Source organism: Saimiri boliviensis, chromosome 3, assembly GCF_048565385.1.
Source record: "Saimiri boliviensis isolate mSaiBol1 chromosome 3, mSaiBol1.pri, whole genome shotgun sequence".
Taxonomy (NCBI): Eukaryota; Metazoa; Chordata; class Mammalia; order Primates; family Cebidae; genus Saimiri; species Saimiri boliviensis.
This window is the reverse complement of record NC_133451.1, coordinates 128,061,041-128,081,790: the sequence shown is the minus strand read 5'-3', so window position 1 is coordinate 128,081,790 and position 20,750 is coordinate 128,061,041. Positions and strand designations below refer to the sequence as shown.

At 33.0% G+C, this 20,750-nt stretch overlaps 1 protein-coding gene across 5 annotated transcripts in view; it reads right to left on the bottom strand.

The window, feature by feature from the left end:
- FSTL5 (follistatin like 5) overlaps positions 1-20,750 on the bottom strand; it is a 790,158-nt gene that overhangs the window by 392,417 nt on the left and 376,991 nt on the right. For all 5 annotated transcript variants that reach the window (XM_074396781.1, XM_039479107.2, XM_039479105.2 and 2 more), the window contains one exon: positions 7,296-7,492. In XM_074396781.1, the coding sequence (XP_074252882.1) occupies positions 7,296-7,492 (197 nt within the window). The remainder of the gene's footprint in view (positions 1-7,295; positions 7,493-20,750) is intronic.

The following is a 20,750-nucleotide window of genomic DNA, read 5'->3' as shown; positions in this document are numbered from 1 at the left end:
TTTTATAATAGCTGCTAAAAGGAAAATATTCAAGAATATACCTAACCAAGGAGGTGAAACACATCTAGGAGGAAAACTAAAAATCTCTACTGAAAAAAATTAAAGATGACACAAACAAATAGAAACACATCTCCTGCTCAAGAATAGGTAGAATTAATTTTGTGAAAATGACCATACTTCCAAAAGCAATCTATAAATCCAATACAATTCCCATGAAAATAACTCTGTCATTCTTCACAGAACTAGAAAAAAAAAAATCCTAAAGTTCATATGGAACCAAAAAAGAGCATGCATAGCCACAGCAAGATTAAGCAAAAGGAATAAATCTGGAAGCATCACACTATCTGATTTCATACTATACTACAAAGCCATACTTATCAAAACAGCATTGTACTCCTATAAAAATAGGCACACAGACCAATAAAACAGAATAGAGAACTCAGAAATAAAGCCAAATACTTACAGCCAACTGATCTTTGACAAAGTGAACAAAAACATAAAGTGAGGGAAGAACACCCTATTCAACAGATGGTGCTGGGATAATTGGAATCCACATGTAGGAGAATCACACTAGATCCTCATCTCTCACCTTATACAAAAATCAACTTAAGGTGGATCAAAGACATAAATCAAAGACCTGTAGCTATGAAAATACTAGAAGATAACATCAGGAAAACCCTTCTAGACATTGGCTTAGGCAAAGAGTTCATGACCAAGAACCCAAAAGCAAATGCAACAGAAACAAAGATAAATAGATGGGACTTAATTAAACTAAAAAGCTTCTGTACAGCAAAAGAAATAATCAACAGAGTTAAAAGACAACCTACAGAGTGGGAGAAAAATCTTTGCAATCTGTATATTTGACAAATGACTAATATCCAGAATCTACAAGGAACTCAAGCTAATCAGTAAGAAAAAACCCCCAAAAACAAAAATATTATCAAAAAGTGGGCTAAGGACATGAATAGGCAATTCTCAAAGGAAGATATATTGGCCAAAAAAAAAAAATATGAAAAAATGTTCAACATCTCTAATGATCAGGGAAATGCAAATCAAAATCACCATGAGATACCACCTTACTCTTGCAAGAATGGCCATAATCGAAACTTAAAAAAAAAAAAAAAATTGATGTGGATGTGGTAAAAGAGAACACTTTTACACTGATGGTGGGAATGTAAACTAGGACAACCACTATAGAAAACAGTGTGGGAATTCCTGAAATAACTAAAAGGAGAACTACCATTTGATCTAGCAATTCCACAACTGGGTATCTACCAAGAAGAAAAGAAGTCATCACATGAAATATATAGTTGCACTAGTATGTTTATATCAGCACAATTGGCAATTGTAAAAATAAAGAATCAGCCCAAATGTCCATCAATTGATGAGTGGATAAATAAATTAAGTTGTGTATGTGTGTGTTTGTGTGTGTGTGTGTTTGTGTGTGTATAGTATACATATATTCTCTCTCTCTCTCTCTCTCTCTCTATATATATATATATATATATATATATATATATATATATATCTTACTCAACCATAAAAAGGAAGAAAATAATGGCATTCATAGCTACCTGGATGGAATTGGATACCATTATTCTAAGTAGAATAACTCACAAATGAAACATCAACATTGTGTGTTCTCACTCATAAGTGGGAGCTAGGCTATGAGGATTCAAAGGCATATGAATGATACAATGGGCTTTGGAGACTCAGAGGTTAAGGGTGGGAGGAGGAGTGAGGAATAAAAGACTACACATAGGGGTTCAGTGTACACTGCTCCAGTGATAGGTGCACCAAAATCTCAGAAATCACCAGTAAATAACTTACTTATGTAACCAAACACCATCTTGTCTCCAAAAACCTATTGAAGTTAAAAATTCAATATTAAATAATGATATTATATACTTCCAAGTTTATAGATAAAATGATATGTATTAATGTTTATAATATCTAATACAAAGGTTTTCTAAAAGCACCTGAAACCTAAAAACACAAAAGTCAGAAAATATTTTTGCTGTAAATATCTGAAATTTTTTTTATGTGTTTCACAGGGTTTCTATTAAAGCCTTATGCTTTTTTCAGAATTCTTACTGATGGATGAGATACTGACATTTCCATTATATAATGCTAAAAGAAAAAGTGATTTGTGTAGTGTGGGATGGATGCAGAAGAATATCACTGAAAGTCCTATGAACCTTGAAAGAAAAATAAAGAAATACTATGAGCACCTATATGACACAAATGTAATATTCTAGATAAAATCAATTATTGAAAGACATATTTTCTAAAACTCATATAAGAATAAACAGACAGGCCGGGTGCGGTGGCTCAAGCCTGTAATCCCAGCACTTTGGGAGGCCGAGGCGGGTGGATCACGAGGTCAGGAGATCGAGACCATCCTGGTCAACACGGTGAAACCCCGTCTCTACTAAAAATACAAAAATTAGCTGAGCATGGTGGCGCGTGCCTGTAGTCCCAGCTACTCAGGAGGCTGAGGCAGGAGAATTGCCTGAACCCAGGAGGCAGAGGTTGCGGTGAGCTGAGATCGCGCCATTGCACCACTCCAGCCTGGGTAACAAGAGCGAAACTCCGTCTCAAAAAAAAAAAAAAAAAAAAAAAAAAAAGAAGAAGAAGAAACAGACAATCAGAATAGACTTATGTCTCTTAAAGAAACTGAATTACTAGTTACTAGCTTTCCAAAACAGAAAGCACAGGCACAGATGGGATTACTGGTTAGTTTTATCAAACAGTTAAGAAATACTTTGTATCAATTTTCTAAAATCTCTTTCAGAAGATAGAAGCAGAGGGAATACTTCCTAACTCATTCTATAAAGCATTACACTAATTTCAAAAACAGACAAAAAGATAGCAAGAGAACATAAACTTCAGACCAACTCCTCTCATCAATAATGATGCAAAAATTCTCACTATTAGAAAATTGAATCTAATGATGTATAAAAAGAATATTACACCAAGAGCAAGTGGTATTTCTGTGGTGTTGCAAATTGTTTTAGCATTTAAAAATCAATTAGTATAACCCATCACACCAACAGCCTAAAGTAGAAAAATCCCATGATTATATCAATTAATGCTGAATAAGCACTTGACAAAAATCAACAACCATTCAGGACAAAAACCCTCAGGAAACTAGAAGAGGGGAATTTCCACAATTTGATAAAGAATATATGTATATACAGAAAAGCTGTAGCTAACATCATAATTAATAGTGAGAAACTTGAAACTTTGTACAAAAATCAAGACTATGGCAAGGGTAACCTCTCTAACACTCCTCTTCAACAGTGTACTCATGATGGCTAATGTCATAAGATAAGAAAAGAAAAGAAAGACAGATTATAAAGGAAGAACTAAAACTGTCTTTGTTCAAAAATAATAGGATTGTCTATGTAGAACATACAAATTAACTAAGACAAAACCTTCTGGGGCTAATATGCAATTACAGCACGTTTGCAGTATAAAAATGCTAATATACAGAAATCAATTGCTTTTTTGCATACCATCAATGAACAAGCAGAATTTGAAATTAAAATCATAGTACCATTAACATTAGCACCCACCAAAATGGAATAGGACTACATCTTATAACACACGTATATAATCTACATGAGGAAAACTACAAAACTGTGATGGATACAATCAAAGAACTAAACAATTGGAGAGAAATCCCATGTTCATGGATAAGTAGTTCAATATTGTTATGATGTCATTTCTTCATAACTTTATCTATAGATTCAATGCAACTTCAATTAAAATCTAAGCAAGTTGTTTCATGGATCTCAACAAACTGATTCTAAAGTTTATATGGAGGGACAAAAACACCTGAAGTGGCCAACACAAAGTTAAAGAGAAACATAGTTGAAGGATGAACACTCCCAGACTAAGACTTACTATAAGGCTACAGTAATCAAGACCCTGTGCTATTGGTGAAATAATGAACAAACCAATGAATAGGACAACATAAGAAGCCTAGAAATAGATCCACATAAACTCTGTCAACTGATCTTTGACAACAGCACAAAGGCAATTAAATAAAGCAAAAGTAGTTATTTCAACAAATGGTGCTGGAACAACTATAAATTCACATGTAAAAATAAATAAATATAGATACACACCTTGAATCCTTCACAAGAAATAACTTAAAATGAATCATGTACATTACTTCAAAACACAAAGCTATAAAACTCCTAGAATATAACATGAGAGAAAACCTAGATTACTTTGTGTATGGCAAGGACCTTTTTAGATAAAATAGCAAGGGTATGGTCTATAAAAGAAATAATCGATAAGATGGACTTCACTGAAATTTTAATAAACTTCTGCTACATAAAAGATAATATCAAGTGAACAAGAAGATAAATTACAGTCTAGGAGAAAATATTTGCAAAGGCTTGTCTAATAAAGGACTTTATCTTGAATACAAAAAGAACTTTTAAAGTATAATAATAATAATAACCCAAGTAATAAATAAGTCAATGACCTTAGCAGATACCTTGTCAAAGAAGATACATAGATGGAAAATAAACATATGAAAAGATGTTCCACATCATCTCATCAGGTAAATGAGAATTAAAACAATGAGGTATCATTACACATCTAACAGACTGGCTGAAATCCAGAATGCTGACAATACCAATGCTGATGAGAATGTGGAGTAATAGGAATGCTCTCAAAATGTCTTCTGAAGTGGAAATACCACTTTGCATTCCCACCAGCAGTGGGAATGCAAAACACTCTTTGTGTAGAATCTAAAAGGAAATAGTTCAAACTCCACTGTGGCCTATGGAAGAAAACCGAATATCTGGTGATCAAACCTAGAGGCAAGCTATCTGTGAAACTGTTTTGCTATGTGTGCATTCATCTCAGAGAGCTGAACCTATGTTTCGATTCAGCAGTTTAGAAAAACACTTCGTGTAGAATCTAGAAATCAGCAGTGCAGTGGGAATGAAGAATGGTATTTCCACTTCAGAAGACATTCTGGCAGTTTCCTCCCAAACTAAGCATATTTTTATTTTATGATTAAATAGTCATGCTCCTTGGTATTTATCCCAAGTAGTTAAAAGCTTATCTCTACACAAAAATCTACACATGGACATTTATTAAAACCTTACACATAATTGCCAAAACAGACGTAATTAAGATGGCCCTCTGTAGGTAATTGGGATGCATGCAGAAGGAAGTCAGTGAACATAAACTTCCCAGGCTATTACTTTCATGTACCTCTTGGTTGGCCAAAACATAAATAAGATTATGAAGACATTTTCTGCTCTCACAACAACATAACTTTCATGTGAATTGAAAGGACCCTTTTCAGACATAATGAAAGTGAAATTAGAGAAAGCTGAAGAAACAAAACCAAACTTCCTAGCAAATAAAGTTTCTTACTGGTTGAATTGTGTCTCCCAAAGGAGTTTTAAAGACCTTAGCCCGAGTACCATAGAATTTGATCTTGTTTGGGAATTGAATAATTGTGAATGTAACTAGATAAGATGAGGTCCTAATGGATTAGGGTGAATTCTTAATCCAATGTGACTGATGTTCTATAAGAAGAGGCAAGACTAGGCAAAGATAAACACACAGAGAGGACAACATGTGATTATAGAAGCAGACTGGAGTGATTTCCCTACACCACAAATGCAAGAGGAAGTCTTATGGCCACTTGAAGCTGGAAAAAGCAAGAAAGGACCCTTCCCTCACCCCCACCTCCAGTTCAGAAGAAGTATGTCTCTGTCAGCACCATGATTCTGAACTTCCAGCTTCCAGAAATGAGAGAATAAATTTTTGTTGTTTTAGCCACACAGTTTGTGGTATTTTGTTGTGGAAGCCCTAGGAAACTAATACAAAACATGGCAGAAACTTGAAACATATATGAGTAAAGTGCCATGGATTGGCATTCTCCAGTGACCAGCAATCTTTTTTTTTTTAGATTTAGATGTCCAAATCCAGACCAGAACGATTTGATCTGATCTTTTCTTTTCTTTTTTTTTTTTTTTAAATCAAATCAGTGGCTATAGTGGTACAGATATATAAATGATAACTAAAACAGCAAAATCATTAAAAAGTAGATAAAAAATAAAAATATGAAAAGTAAAAACCCTCAAAATACAATACCTGTATGTTAGGTACACATAGATAAAAGTGACATGCTTAAATTATACATTTATTTTAATTTACTAGTCACTTATTCTTATTACTATAAAGTATAAATTTCATTCTGAAAAAATAAATCATGAGGTCTATGACAGCATAGATATCTTAATTAAGATATCTTGCAATTTTACTCTGAATTCCTTATATTCCAATGCCTAGTACTTAGTAACTATAAGATAAATGAGAGGCTGCATTAGAAAAGATCATAAAAATGATATGAATTTTAATTACTTTGCCTGATGATACCTATAATCAATTTGCTTACAATGTTACTCTGAGATAAAGTTTTTAAATTAAGTTACACTATTGCAAAGCTTAGAAATACTTGTTTAATAAGACCAGTACTCTACAGTGTCTGATTTTGGAAATAAGCCATAAAATTAACCAGAAAAAAATGAATAACATGATATTATAAAAATAGTCTATGTGCCTCCCCAAACCTATATTCACTGTTAAGGGTAGGCGTGAAGTCCACCTCAAGATATGTTACAGGGATCATCAAGAAGTCAGCAAAATCAATAGGAGCTGTCATCACAGTTCTATTGCCTCACAGGGCATCTTCGTTTCATTGTTCCCTAAAATCATTGTATAGTTTTGAAGAAATTCCATCTCCCTTATTTTATTTTCTACTACTAAACCAAATTGAATATTCTGTAATTGGTCCTTAATTATTGAAGGCATATTGGAATGTCAGTGATTCAACTATCTTAAATCATTTATATACATTTTGTTACAAATATGCTCAGTTGTCATTCAGTAGTGCCCTTGAATATTGGATAAATCAGCTTTTATTGACTTATAGAAAGTTAAACATTGCATGAGCTCCAGAATATATTAGGTGAGATATTATAAATTCTATAAGATAGAGAACTTGTAATTTCTTGAGGTATTTGAGATATAGGTATCTATCAAAAATAGATATCTCTTTTTAATCTGTCCAACACCATATGAATGTTACTTGAAATTAATACTGCTGATGACATAGTCAAATTGCTTTAAAAATGTTATTTCCATACTTTTCCATTATTCAAATTAGACATTTTATCATTATAGAGTAAATTGAAAAAAGTAAATATAATGTGCATGCCATATTTCAGTAAGTTTGTTAATGCAGTCACTAATCATACCTGAATTAGTTCATTAATATCTACAAGTCCATTACTGTCTGCATCAAAATATTTAAACATTTGGTCCACCAATAGCTTCTTCCGAGATATGTCGTCGCCATTAGGATTTTCATTTTCTTGCATAATATATTTTTGATTTTGTAAATCTAAGAGCATATTTTTCATCTTGCTGTATTCAGTAGTCTTGCACTTATCTCCTGTAAGAAAAGAACTAGTTATTTTCAAAGCAATATTATTGAAAAGAAATCGTTTATTTTATTAATGTCTATTAATAAAAGAGGCTATTTTATGAATAACATGCTATGTGCATAATTTTTACTTTTCTAGTGTTGCACTATTTACAACTTGTACAAGAAAAATAAAATGGGCTATTTCCATGGTAAGATAGAAAACTGTTATCTCTATCATATCTGATAACAACATATTTCAGTGTGGTTTGTTTATGAGGAAGGCATTGATGCTATGAGGGACATAGAAAAACATGATAGCTCCAGCTGGCTCCAGCCTCCAAATTTATTGTTTTAGTTTTTATCCTCACTCTATATCTCTGTATTGATGTTTTATAGGTGTAAAAAATAAGGTACAAGGAGGTGAAATGAATTGCTGAAGGCAAAGAATTAAATTGTTCTAGAGTTTGTATTTAAACATATCTATATAGTTCCAAAAAATGATCCCACATTTTAAATCTGAAATATGTTTTAGACATTTGGATTTGCATTGATTACATTCATACACATATATTTACATTTATTTTATTTTTAAAATTTAATTATTACAAATACATAATGGCTGTACATATGTATGGGTTATGTGTGATATTTTGATACAGGCATACAATGTGCGATGATTAAAATCAGGGTAGTTGGGATATCTATCATCTCAGCCGTTTATGACTTTTTTTAGTTTAGGGACTTTCCAAATCCAGCTTTTAATTATTTTGAAATATATGATAAATTATGACTAACTACAATTGACCTGTTTTGTTACCGAACATTAGATCTTATTCCTTCTAACAGTATTCTGTACTCAACTAATCAACTCATCTTTATTCTCCCGCCATCACCCCCACCAGTATCTTTCCCAAGCTCTGGTAATCATCATTTTACTCTATAGCCATAAATTCATTTTTTTTTAAGTTTAATTCACATATGAGTGAGTACATGTGATATTTGCCTTTTTATGCCTGTTTTATTTCACTTAATATCCTCCAGTTCCAGCATGTGGTTGCAGTTATCAAGATTTCATTCATTTTTATGACTGAATAAGATTCCATTATGTATATATACCATATTTTCTTTATCTATTTATCTGCTGATCAAAACTTAGGTTGATTCGTATCTTGACTACTGTGACTAGTGCTGTGATAAACATGAGAGTGCAAATACCTATTTGATGTTCTAATTTCCTATCTTTTGGCCATATATCCAGCAGTGGGATTGCCTGTACGCTGCTGGTAGGAATGTAAATTAGTACAAACACTATGAAGAACAGTATGAAGCTTCACGAAAAAACAAAATAAATTTATTTTCTTAATTCTGACTTCTTAATAACACTAAGTTCATATTAGTATTCTTCTAACAGGGTTTTCTTATTGTGCTGATATTCATTCTTCTCTTTTTAGAGACCCTGGCATATAATGTGATATATATTTGCACTTTTTATTTTAAAGTATTAAGTTTGCCTCTCCACAGCTAAATCATAAGCTTACTGAAGCAAGACTGAATGACAGGTATTTAACACTTTCCATGTAATAACCAGCAGAATATTGAGAACATCATAGTTAGTGAAAATAATTTCTTGGATTACTGTCTCTCAAAAGTAAATAACATCTGGGTATGGTGGCTCATGTCTGTAATTTCAGCACTTTGGGAGGCTGAGGTCGGTGGATCACCTGAGATTAGCAGTTCAATACCAGCCTGGCCAACATGGAAACCCCACACGTACTAAAATACAAAAATTGACTTGGTAGGGTGGCAGGTGCTTCTAATCCCATCTACTCAGGAGGCTGATGCAGGAGAATCCCTGAAACCTGGGAGGCAGAAGTTGCAGTGAACTGAGATTGCACCACTGCACTGCAACCTGGGTGACAGAGTGAGACTCCGTCTCAATAAATAAATAAATAAATAAATAAATAAATAAATAAATAAATTGCTCTGATATTTTCACATAATTTTTTTTATGTGAGAGAAAATCATATTACTTTCAATGGCCTCAAGATGATGCCTTTATAAATGGTGTATTGAAATGGTATGTATACTGCTGATAGTAAGTGGGATATGAAATATACAAAAATGCAGTGCATAATAAAATTTGAAAATAAAATAATAGGTTTTATATTAGTTGAGATTTTTTATAACATATTTTAGGAAAAAAATCCTAACTTTATAATTATGATCAATTTTGACAATTAGGTTTAAGAGCATCTACAATTTTAAAAGAAAATGTCTAAAGATATTTAAATATGTGTCTCAGAAGCATGGGGCTGCAAAACAGTATTTGAATCTCTTTCTTTTCTGAGACAAAATACAAAACAATCTCTTCCAGAGAGATGATAGACTGTCTCTATTTTTCAAAGACAGTGAAATTACTATTGTTGTTCAGCACTTTTCATTTCTAGCAATCCTGTCAACAAGTTCTTTCTCACAACAAAATGTAAACTTTGTGCTGCAGATTAAGTCAATTTTGTATCATTCTGTTCTCACTAAAGAATAATCATAAGAATATGTTTTCATAATAGCAAGAAACTCATTGACAAAAGAGAGAAGTAATCAAATCCATAGCCATTGCTAGCAATTTTGGTATCTGAGAAAGCAGCACAAAGGGAGCCTTCAAATAGAGAACTCATGTTTATCAGTGCACAGGTGTGCATCAGGAAGGAGAAAAATACGTGATGAAAAAATGCTGAAAAGGATTATACATCATTCCAATAGCCTTTCCTTGGCTTTCTGTATATGACCCTGGACCTGTATTGCCTTCATTTCTATCATCTGCCAGTGGTTGCCATATGGAACTGGGGGCTGACCTTTGACCAATGGCAAAGGGGAGATCAGAATGTTGGAGGAAGGTGGATGGAAAACAGGAATTAAACACTGAAAACCTTTCACTAATATTTAAAACTAGGGAAAGGATAGAATTTGGGTTGCTCCACTCTAATTCTGATCTTATCTAATCAGTGTGATCATCATAACACTCTCACTATCGCTTCATTTCCCAAACGGCTGTAAATTTCTTCTCGAGCACAGCAATTGGGGTAGTTGCTGGAAATCCAAATAAAATAACAATAAAAACATTGCAGTTAAGGCATTCATATTCTGTAAATATGTACAAATGTAAGCAATTATTTAAATTTTTGTAAACTTTATTAGCTTAAACAATTCTGTCACAGATTTTTTAGTTATAAATAGGTATAACTGTTATTAATAATAGAGTGCATGTAAGTCATGTAAGGAAAGTTTCCTACGTGCTAGAAACTTTACATATATTAAGCCATTTTATACATATTGAATCTTCACAACAACCCAAAAAGAAAATCAGTATGAGTACTACCATTTTACAGATAAGGAACAAAGACACAAAGATGTAAAATAACTTGTTCTAGATAACAGAGCTAGGAAGGGCAGATTTATTTTTACATACGTGCCATATCTCCCTTTTATCCACTAATTTTACTTTGCTCATTTTCAGAATTGAGCTTTTATTTTCAACTATTTTATTTAATAATTAAAATTAAATATCATATAGATTCCATAATTTGTCCAAGAGTAATTTGTAAATTGAGAGACAGATATAATAATAAACTCTAGTCAATATCACTGTTTATATTACGGAAGGAGAAAGAACACACACACACACACACACACAAACACAAATGTAGTATATAAGAGGTAACATGTAAACTATTAGAATGTATTTAATAGAAAGCCAAAGGGAAAGAACTTTTCTAGAAATAGAGTATGATGAAATGTAAAGCATTTGAGAGTAAAAGTAAGATAAACAAAACATGTCCATTGGAGTCCTTAAACTGGAGGTAATTAGTAGCTTTAAAGAAAAATGCTAGTGACTAAATGGTGCAAATTTTACATTACAATGGATTGGATAGGGTAACACATATTTAATATTTCTAATTCCTCACTTTGTATTTACAAAAAGGTAAATACAAAGTGAGAATTTGGAAATGTTAAACGTACTATCCTTTTTATAATTTTTGATAGGAAACAAAAAGAACTAGCGTGATTAATAAAGAAGAATAGACATTTAGAAATTGTGCCCCTTCCCAAAATCCAAAAATAGCACCAAACAGGAAGGAAAGAAGTTTTCTTTCTTTTGTTTATATGGTTACTTTGATATAACCATTTTCTTAAGTTAATTGACAGGCAATGTGAGATTGGCATAGCTAAAGAAAAGAAACATTTTCCTAGATTCACTTCATGCTCTGAGAGACCAGTGCAAAATCTCCTCTGCTATTCCTGTTCTAGAGACAGAATATACTGGTGAACATGACAAAAATCCTTATTTACTGGTATCTATACAGCATCTTCCTTCTCATGTACTCAGTGTCTCTAGGGCTGTGCTGACTTTTGACTCAGAGTCATCCTAAGGGCTGGAAAAATCCATTGGCCTTGTGGGGACTTCGAGGATGCAGAATCACTGACACCCAAATGCCTGCACCTGGGTAGCTGGCAGTGCCTCTCCAAGTCACACAGAACTGAGGACAAGGACACCTTATGCATCTGAGAATGCAATCATCAGTTTTGAGTACTAAAAATTATAGATTATACCAATTATTCTTAGTATAATATGTTTTTGTAAAGGCTGCAATTTGTTCTTATCTCTTTGAAATTACACTTTTATCCTTTCCTCAGATCTTCCAGTAAAACGTACCAATTCCTTTCAACACAAAAGATTCAATCAAAAGTGTAAAAGAAAACCATGCTTTGTTTTTTTGAAATTTAGTGTAAGAATTTGATTAGTTTGATTCCAATATAAGCTGGAATCTTAGAAACTCAAAGAATAAAAACTTACTGTTTTTATTTTGTGTAAGTTCCATTTGTATATTAAGCTAATGTATGTAGAAAGTATTTTTCCTAGAATTATTCAATAATTGCTAATAAAACACAAAAATTTTTGATAAATCTTTTGTATTTAAAGCATGAGGAGGGTGTCAAAACTTCAGCTGATTTATTTAATATGCATATATAAATCAAATTCAATGTGGAAAGCTATCACATTTATATTAATTATAAGTTGTGAAACTATGTATACCAAGAAATCAAAATTATCTTGGTTCAAAGTAGCGTGAACATAATTTTTAAAAAACAGCATTAAAACTAAACTGTAACATATACCTATATTTCAAAAAGAAAAAAAGTGTAAATTGTATTGTGTTATTTGAACTTTACTTAAGTATACTACAGTTATATGTAATATTAAAGCAAGCTTACTGTGTTTCAGGTACTAGTCTAGTTCTAGGGATTCATTAGCACAAATACACTTACACATACCACGTTTGAACATAGCACATTTAACAAGCCATGATTATCATAAACACAGGGACTTTTTTTTTTAAGATTTTGATTTTTAGTGTAAAAGGCTGACAGAAAAATTGAGCAGAAATTTTTCCCCCAACACATGCAGATGTTCCCCAACTATTAACATCCCACATCAGAGTTACAATCGATGAACCAATATTGAGTAACATTATCCTTTTCCCCCAACATGTATCCTTTTCCCCCCAACACATGCAGATATTTCCCAACTATTAACATCCCACATCAGAGTTACAATCGATGAACCAATATTGAATAACATTATCACTCCAGATCCATAGTTCAACTTATGCTACTTTAAGCATATTAAAGTTCTTGGTGGTGTACATTCTATAGGCGCTCACAATTGTATAATGACATTTACCTACCATTATATTATCATTTCCAGAATAGTTTTACTATCCTAAAAATCCTCTGTGATCCATCTACTCATCGCTCCTTCTGTAACCCTTGGCAACCACTGATCTTTTAATTCTTTCCATAGTTTTACTTTTTCTAGAATGTCATATAGTTGGAATCATCCAGTATGTAGATTTTTTCAAATTGGCTTCTTTCATGTGGTAATATGCATTTATGTTTCCAGCATGTCTTTTCATGGCTTGATAGCTCAATTATTTTCATAACTGAATAATATTCCATTGTATGGATGTACCACAGTTTATCCATTCACCTGTTGAAAGGCATCTTGGTTGTTTCTAGGTTGTGTCAATTGTGGATAAAGCTGCTATAAACATCTGTGTGAAGGTTTCTGCGTATAGATTTAAGTTTTCAACTCATTTGAACAAATACCAAAAAGCATGATTGCTGCAGGATATGGTAAGAACACAATTAGTTTGGTAAGAAGCTGTCAAAGTCTCTTCCAAACTGGGTCTACCATTTGTATTGCAGCAAGCAATGGGTAAAACTTCCTATTGCTCCATATCCTTGCTGTGATTTCGTTTTGCCAGTGTTTTGGGTTTTCATCAGTCTAATAAGTGTGTAATGGTAGTTCTTTCTTGTTTTAGAGGGGATTATTTTAGTTTGTAAGTGATTATATTTTACAAGACCTTAGTTCCTTTATCCTACCTTCACTTTCTACACACATAAAATTTGATTTGGCTTAATTTAATATTGCCGTAAGCATTGTTGAATAGTTAAATAAATAATGAGTGAAAATGTGATTAATTTGACATGCTTACTGATTAATTTTGGGAATCAATCTTACTGGAAATAAATGGGAAGTATTGTGAGTTACAAATTAATTCCCTAAACACTTTGCTACTTAGGATGTAACTTGTCAATTATATGCCACCTTGTAATTAGTTTGATATTTTAGTTTAGCAAATGTGATTATGTATTAGAATTTCAATAAAGATGTTCTGGTTTCCAGGTCACTTTATTCCTTTAACCCTCAGAAAATGTTAATTAAAATATTTCTGAGGGTTCCAATTATATTCATCAAATATAACACCGTTGGATCTTCTGTGCAACTTAGCTATCACTTCCTTTCTTCATCCCCTCCCACCACTCATAAACACAAAAGCAAATCATAACAATGCAGAGAACATGGGCAGAAAACACAACAAAATAAAACAAAGCACAATACAACGGTGAAACTGATGATCTAGAATATGTAGAAACTTAAATAAAAAACGTAAATTTATTTTACCCCAGGAAAATACCATTTAAATTTATCTATCATATTAGCAATCATAACTAGTCAAATGCATTAATACTTGGTGAATTTAATAACCTTTTAAATCATTATCCTTAGAGTAAAACTCAGGAAAATATAATACACTTCATACAAAAAGATATGTCTTGTATAGAATATATGAAAATTAATGCTGTTAAGTAGTTTGAAAATTAAGTTTTTTTCCTAATTTTGTTTTCTGGGTAACCTATCTATAAATAATTTGCATGTCACATGCAAGGCCAGTAAAATGTAAGGGTAAGTGTATTATTTCTCCTCCTCCTCCTCCTCCTCCTTCTCTTCTTCTTCTCCTTCTTGTCCTTCTTCTCTTTCTTCCTCTTCTTCTTCTTTGTCCTACTTCTCCTTCTCCTCCTTCTCCTTCTCCTTCTCCTTTTCTCCTTCTCCCCTTCTCCTTCTCCTTCTCCTTCTCCTTCTCCTTCTCCTTCTCCTTCTCCTTCTCCTTCTCCTTCTCCTTCTCCTTCTCCTTCTCCTTCTCCTTCTCCTCCTCCTCCTCCTCCTCCTCCTCCTCCTCCTCCTCCTCCTCCTCCTCCTCCTCCTCCTCCTCCTCCTCCTCCTCCTCCTTCTTCTTCCTCTTCCTCTTCTTCTTCCTCCTCTCTGACAGATTCTCACTCTGTTGTCACCCTGGCTGGAGTGCAGTGGCATGATCTTGGCTCACTGCAACGTCTGACTCCTGGGTTCAAGGAATTCTCATGACTCAGCCTCCTGAGTAGCAGGGATTACAGGTGTGTGCCACCATGCTGAGCTATTTTTTTTTTTTTTTTGAGATGGAGTCTCACTCTCTTGCCCAGGCTAGGGGACAGTGGCCTGATCTGAGCTCACTGTAGCTTCCATCTCCCAGATTCCTGCAATTCTTCTGCCTCAGCCTCCTGGGTAGCTGGGATTATAGGCACACACCACCATGCCAGACTTATTTTTGTCTTTTTAGTATAGACAGGGTTTCACCATGTTGGCCAAGCTGGCCTTGAACTCCTGGTCTCAAGTGATTCACCCCACTTGACCTTCCAAAGTTCTGAGATTACAGGTGTAAGCCACCTTACCATGCCAATTGTGTCTTATATATTATGCTACATAGGTCTTAAGAGTTTTGGTTGTAGCAGCCTGTGCTTTATAAATATTGTTAATGTTGATTTATAATTCTGTGAATTTATATTACTTTTGGGAGTAAAAACATATTAAATATTTTTTGACTTTTTTATGAATTTGACTTAAATATATTTTTTTAAATAACCAAATTACAAAAATGTGAATCTATGACTATAGCAAATGTAGTCTAAAGATGCATGTGATTCTACTAAGAGCAAGTCTCTTAGTACTCCTAAACACTAAATAATCTATCTTCTTTACCAACTTGTAACATCATTCAAATATATGACTTTCAATGAAAAAGTTATTATTTCTATTCATGTTATAGAAGATATGCTATCCACATCTATGAAATCATAGGCATACAACAAAATTTTAACCCAATATTTGCACAGTGATCATATTGCTGGCAGTGTTCCAGGTGTTTTACAGATTTTAAGTTATTTAATCTTTATAATGATGTCAAGAAGTAAATACCATTTGCCACAGTGTATCTTTGAAAACACAATAGACCCAATAATAGACTCAACATTCGACTTTACATGAAGATCTGCAGAACATTTCTCCATAGAATGGTAATCACGTATCTCAAAAATAAATTCAAAAGTTTCTCACGAAGTACAGAAACTACAAGTTGCATCCATTTGTCTTGTACAAATGTAGAGCTTTACTGTTGTTTACTCTGCAAATTTATGTGAAATTCTATCCAGGATTCAGTCTCAGGAGGACAGCCTGCCTACATGTAATCTGACATGCATATTCAATAATAAATCATATTTTCTCTGTCATCTACACTGGAACAGAAAGAGCCTTTGGTTGATAAGATTTTTAAATTTCTCCAAAAAGTATTAGAGCAACTAAATAATAATGAAAGGGACGACTCAACAAGACTGTTCCAATCTCATGTTTTTTTATTCATCTAACAATGTAACTCATAACTTCAAAAGTTGTAAATCACATGGTGACAAAATTACAAGGCAAGCTTGATAAACGACAGCCATAGAGAAAAACTGTAACGCAGCTAGATGAGAAATGTATATCAAGCAGCCATAAGGCATAGTGCCTTGGTTTGGACTAAATCCAAAAATGCACTTTTATAGGAATATAGCACTCTTCCTTAAGCATCAAGTTTAATGCTCACCTTATATATAGTTAAAGGTTGAGGTTCAGGTTAATTTTCTTCTAAAGTGTATTCCTAAGCCCTGGGACTTTTGGCCAGTTTGCAGTTAAAAATTCCTGTCTGTGAACATAAATGTATTTTGTTTTTTGAACCAATGAATATATCTGTCAAGAGTTTATATATGCCTTGCCTCAATATCTCAGGCATTCTTTCTCTCACTTATCACAAGAAAAAATGTGAAAGTGGTAATGAAATACAGGATTTCTTCTACAGTTTATTCATCTATATTCCTTACACTTTCATTCTCTTTGACCAAACAAACAAGAGATAATATATTTATCAGTGCGTATTGACCTCTGGCCATGTCTTTATCCTATCAGATCTAACACCAAAAAAAAAAAAAAAAAAAAAAAAAAAAATTCCAAAATACATCTAATTTATTCTATATAATTGTAAATACTAAAATACTAGCATGTGATATTAAACATAATATCAACATTCATAGCATTGTTGTTATTTTATATTAGATGCTTTTATGTAGGCTCAATCATTGTAGTGGGTGTATATATATATATATATATATAGAGAGAGAGAGAGAGAGCATGTTACACTGGGGAAGAAATATCTTGTATGTAAGTGGGCAAAGTTGCCTTATTCAATCTGATATCAGCACAATAACATATAAATAAAAGAATCTGAATAGATGTAACCTGAAAAAAGTCATGTCCCTTAGGTTGTCAGAACTGTATGTTAACTGTCATTACTTTTTTTTTTTTTTTTTGAGACGGAGTTTCACTCTTGTTACCCAGGCTCCAGTGTAATGGCACGATCTCGGCTCACCACAACCTCCACCTCCTGAGTTCAGGCAATTCTCCTGCCTCAGCCTCCTGAGTAGCTGCGATTATAGGCACGCGCCACCATGGCAGCTAAGTTTTTGTATTTTTAGTAGAGACGGAGTTTCATCATGTTGACCGGGATGGTCTCGATCTCTTGACCTCGTGATCCACCCGCCTCGGCCTCCCAAAGTGCTGGGATTACAGGCTTGAGCTACGGCGCCCAGCCGATTACTTCTTTTAAGTACAGCCAATCTTTGAGATATGTTGTCCTGTAAGAGTCTTGTGAGAGTTCCTATTTTAGTCAGCCATAGACTGGATGCTAGCATTTTACTTCCTAATTGTCCCCAGACCAACCAAATAAATACAAGAGATTCTACCAATCTGTGTCTCTCCAGAAAAAGAATTACTCAGTGTTCTCCAGTAAGACTTGGTTCTGGTGTATAGTTAAATGGTCAAGTGAAGATTTCTTCAGCTAGACATGTATCTGCCATTCTCTACCATATATCAATCATCTCATGATGATTCTTTGCAACATTTCCAAATAATGCAACCTCTATTTTCCTATGAAATTTCAAATACCATCCATACATATACTATGTATTAAGAATGGCTGGTATGTATAACATCTCTGCCAATGTCCATCACTTTTCTTCTAGAAGATTATAAATGCCAACATTAATTTCTCAGTATTACACATTACATATCTGACATTTTATTCACACATTTGCAAGATAAACAAATATATATTTAATTGTGCACTTTCTTACGAATATGCATCATGTTTTAACAAAATTCAGAAAATAGAAAATGTAGAAGTGAATAGTAGGATATAGAGTAAATTGATACTTGACATTTTCTACTTTAAGTTACTGTGATGGCATCAATAGAAATTCAGTTTGTATTGATGGTATTCAATATATCTTTAGTAGGTAAATATAATGAAAATGACAAATTAATTTACAAATGAGATGTTTAAGGTAATTGTGGAATATCCTGGTAGAGATCTTGATAAGAGAACAGAAAATAGAATTTGATAGCTTTGAAGCTCTGTAGCTTAGAAGAAAGGAAATGCTTGTTGAATTGTACTTGTGAGTGATTGATGAGTCCTTGACAGTTGAAGGCATGATTGTAAATGAGATTAATAAAAGAGAACATTTGTAAAGTGTGAAGTGAAGGTCATCATGATAGAATTATGACCATGCACACTTTATAAGGAGTAATATTCCACAGACTACTTAAAAAGAAGACTGCTAAAACATTGATTAGTTTGGTGGAAGAATAAATGAAGATGGTTTAGACATTCAATTTTAGGTTCTAAAGTCTATTTCTTGATGAGGAAAAATATCATATAAATATTGCAAATCAGCTGGAAAAATATGATGAAAAAGAGATGTTGCTCTTCTTTGAAGTAAAAAAAAGTTTTCTGTAAAACCTAGCTGACATTTTGATATTTACCATATGCAAGGATATGTGTTTGAGTGTCTCTGTATGCTTGTTGAACATACATAGAACAAAATCTGTGGTTACATTAGTAACAGGAGCAACAATTCATGTAGAAATATACTCCTTTGATATGGTATTGACATGTTCAGAAATAGTCTTTAAGTTACATTACCAAAGATAGAGTCAAGATAATTTTTACCATGAATAGCTGCTTTTTCATTAATTTGCCTTTCTCAAGTCACTTTTTTTTTTTGCAACTGAAAAGCATATAACTTATAAATGTGTTTAAGAAAAAAAAATCATTTAAAATGTGTGAAATTTCTAATGTCAGCTGGGAGATGTAAAATTTCTAATTTTCACTTTGTGCATAAATAGCAGAAGATAATTACTTAAGTATATATCCTTTCCATATATGTTGTCAGATGAAAATGAATTGCAGAGTCTTTTTTTAAAGTTTTATTTGTTTCTAATTAACATATAATAATTATGCATCTTTACAAGTGTATTTCAATACATATATACATTGTGTAATGATCAAATCAAATCATATATCCAGTGATGGATATAATTAGTAAATCCATCACTTTAAAAACATGTCATTTCCTTATGATGCAAACATTCAAAATTCTCTCTTCTTATTTTGAAGTGTACTATTCATTGTTGCTGACTGTGGTCACCTTATTGTGCAGTGGAATCCCAGAACTTATTTCTCTACCCAGCCTCTGCTAACTATTCCACTATTCTACTCCCTACTTCCATGAGTTCAACTCTTTAAGAATAACATGTTGGAATATGCAATATTTTGTCTTCTGTGACAAAGCTTTTGTTATTAACTCAGTTTCACAGGTGAGTTGAAGAATTAGTTCATAAATACACTTTGAAACGACATCTGCACCAGGCATTCTGGCTCATGCCTATAACCCAGCACTTTGGGAGGCCGAGGCAGGAGGATCCCTTGAGATCAAGAATTCAAGACCAGCCTGGGCAATAAAGTAAGACCCTGTCCCCATCTCTCAAAAAAAAAAAAAAAAATTAGCTGAGTGTGGTGATGTGTGTCTATAGTCTTAGCTACTCAAAAGGCTAAGGTGGGAGGATTACTTGAGTCCAGAAGTTTGAGATTACAGTGAGACATGATTGTGCTACTGCACTCCAGCCTGGGTGACAGGTCAAAGCCATGTCTTAGAAGTAACAAAAATGAAAATAAAAACAAAACAATGCCTGAATTTCAAAGGTTCCTGTGGAAACAGAAAAACTAGATTTTTCCTTCACGTATACACCAAAATTTTATTTATTTCATGTATTGATTTTATTTATTTCCTTCGCATATACATCAAATTGTTATCTATTTCATGTATTGATTTTGTTATTTATTTATAAACAGTGGAAACAAAAATATTCTCTCTTTTAAGATGACATAGATTAATATTCACATAACTATGTTTTATATATTTGCATCTGTACACTAATATAAAATACATAGTTTAGTAATATTTTATTTTCTTAAATTACATTTTTTTTCTTCTTGGGATCCATAATTAAAATAAAATAACAGTAACTTATGATTGTCATTTTGTGTTACTTGAAATCTCTTTAGATCATATACTGATTTCTGATGTTCGGTAAAAAAGGTTGGGGTAGCAAAGAGATGACTAGATATTGTCATCTAAAAATATTCATTATTTAGAGTATGGCTTCCTAGGTTATCTAATTCTAGCCTTCCGTTGCCTTTGAGGT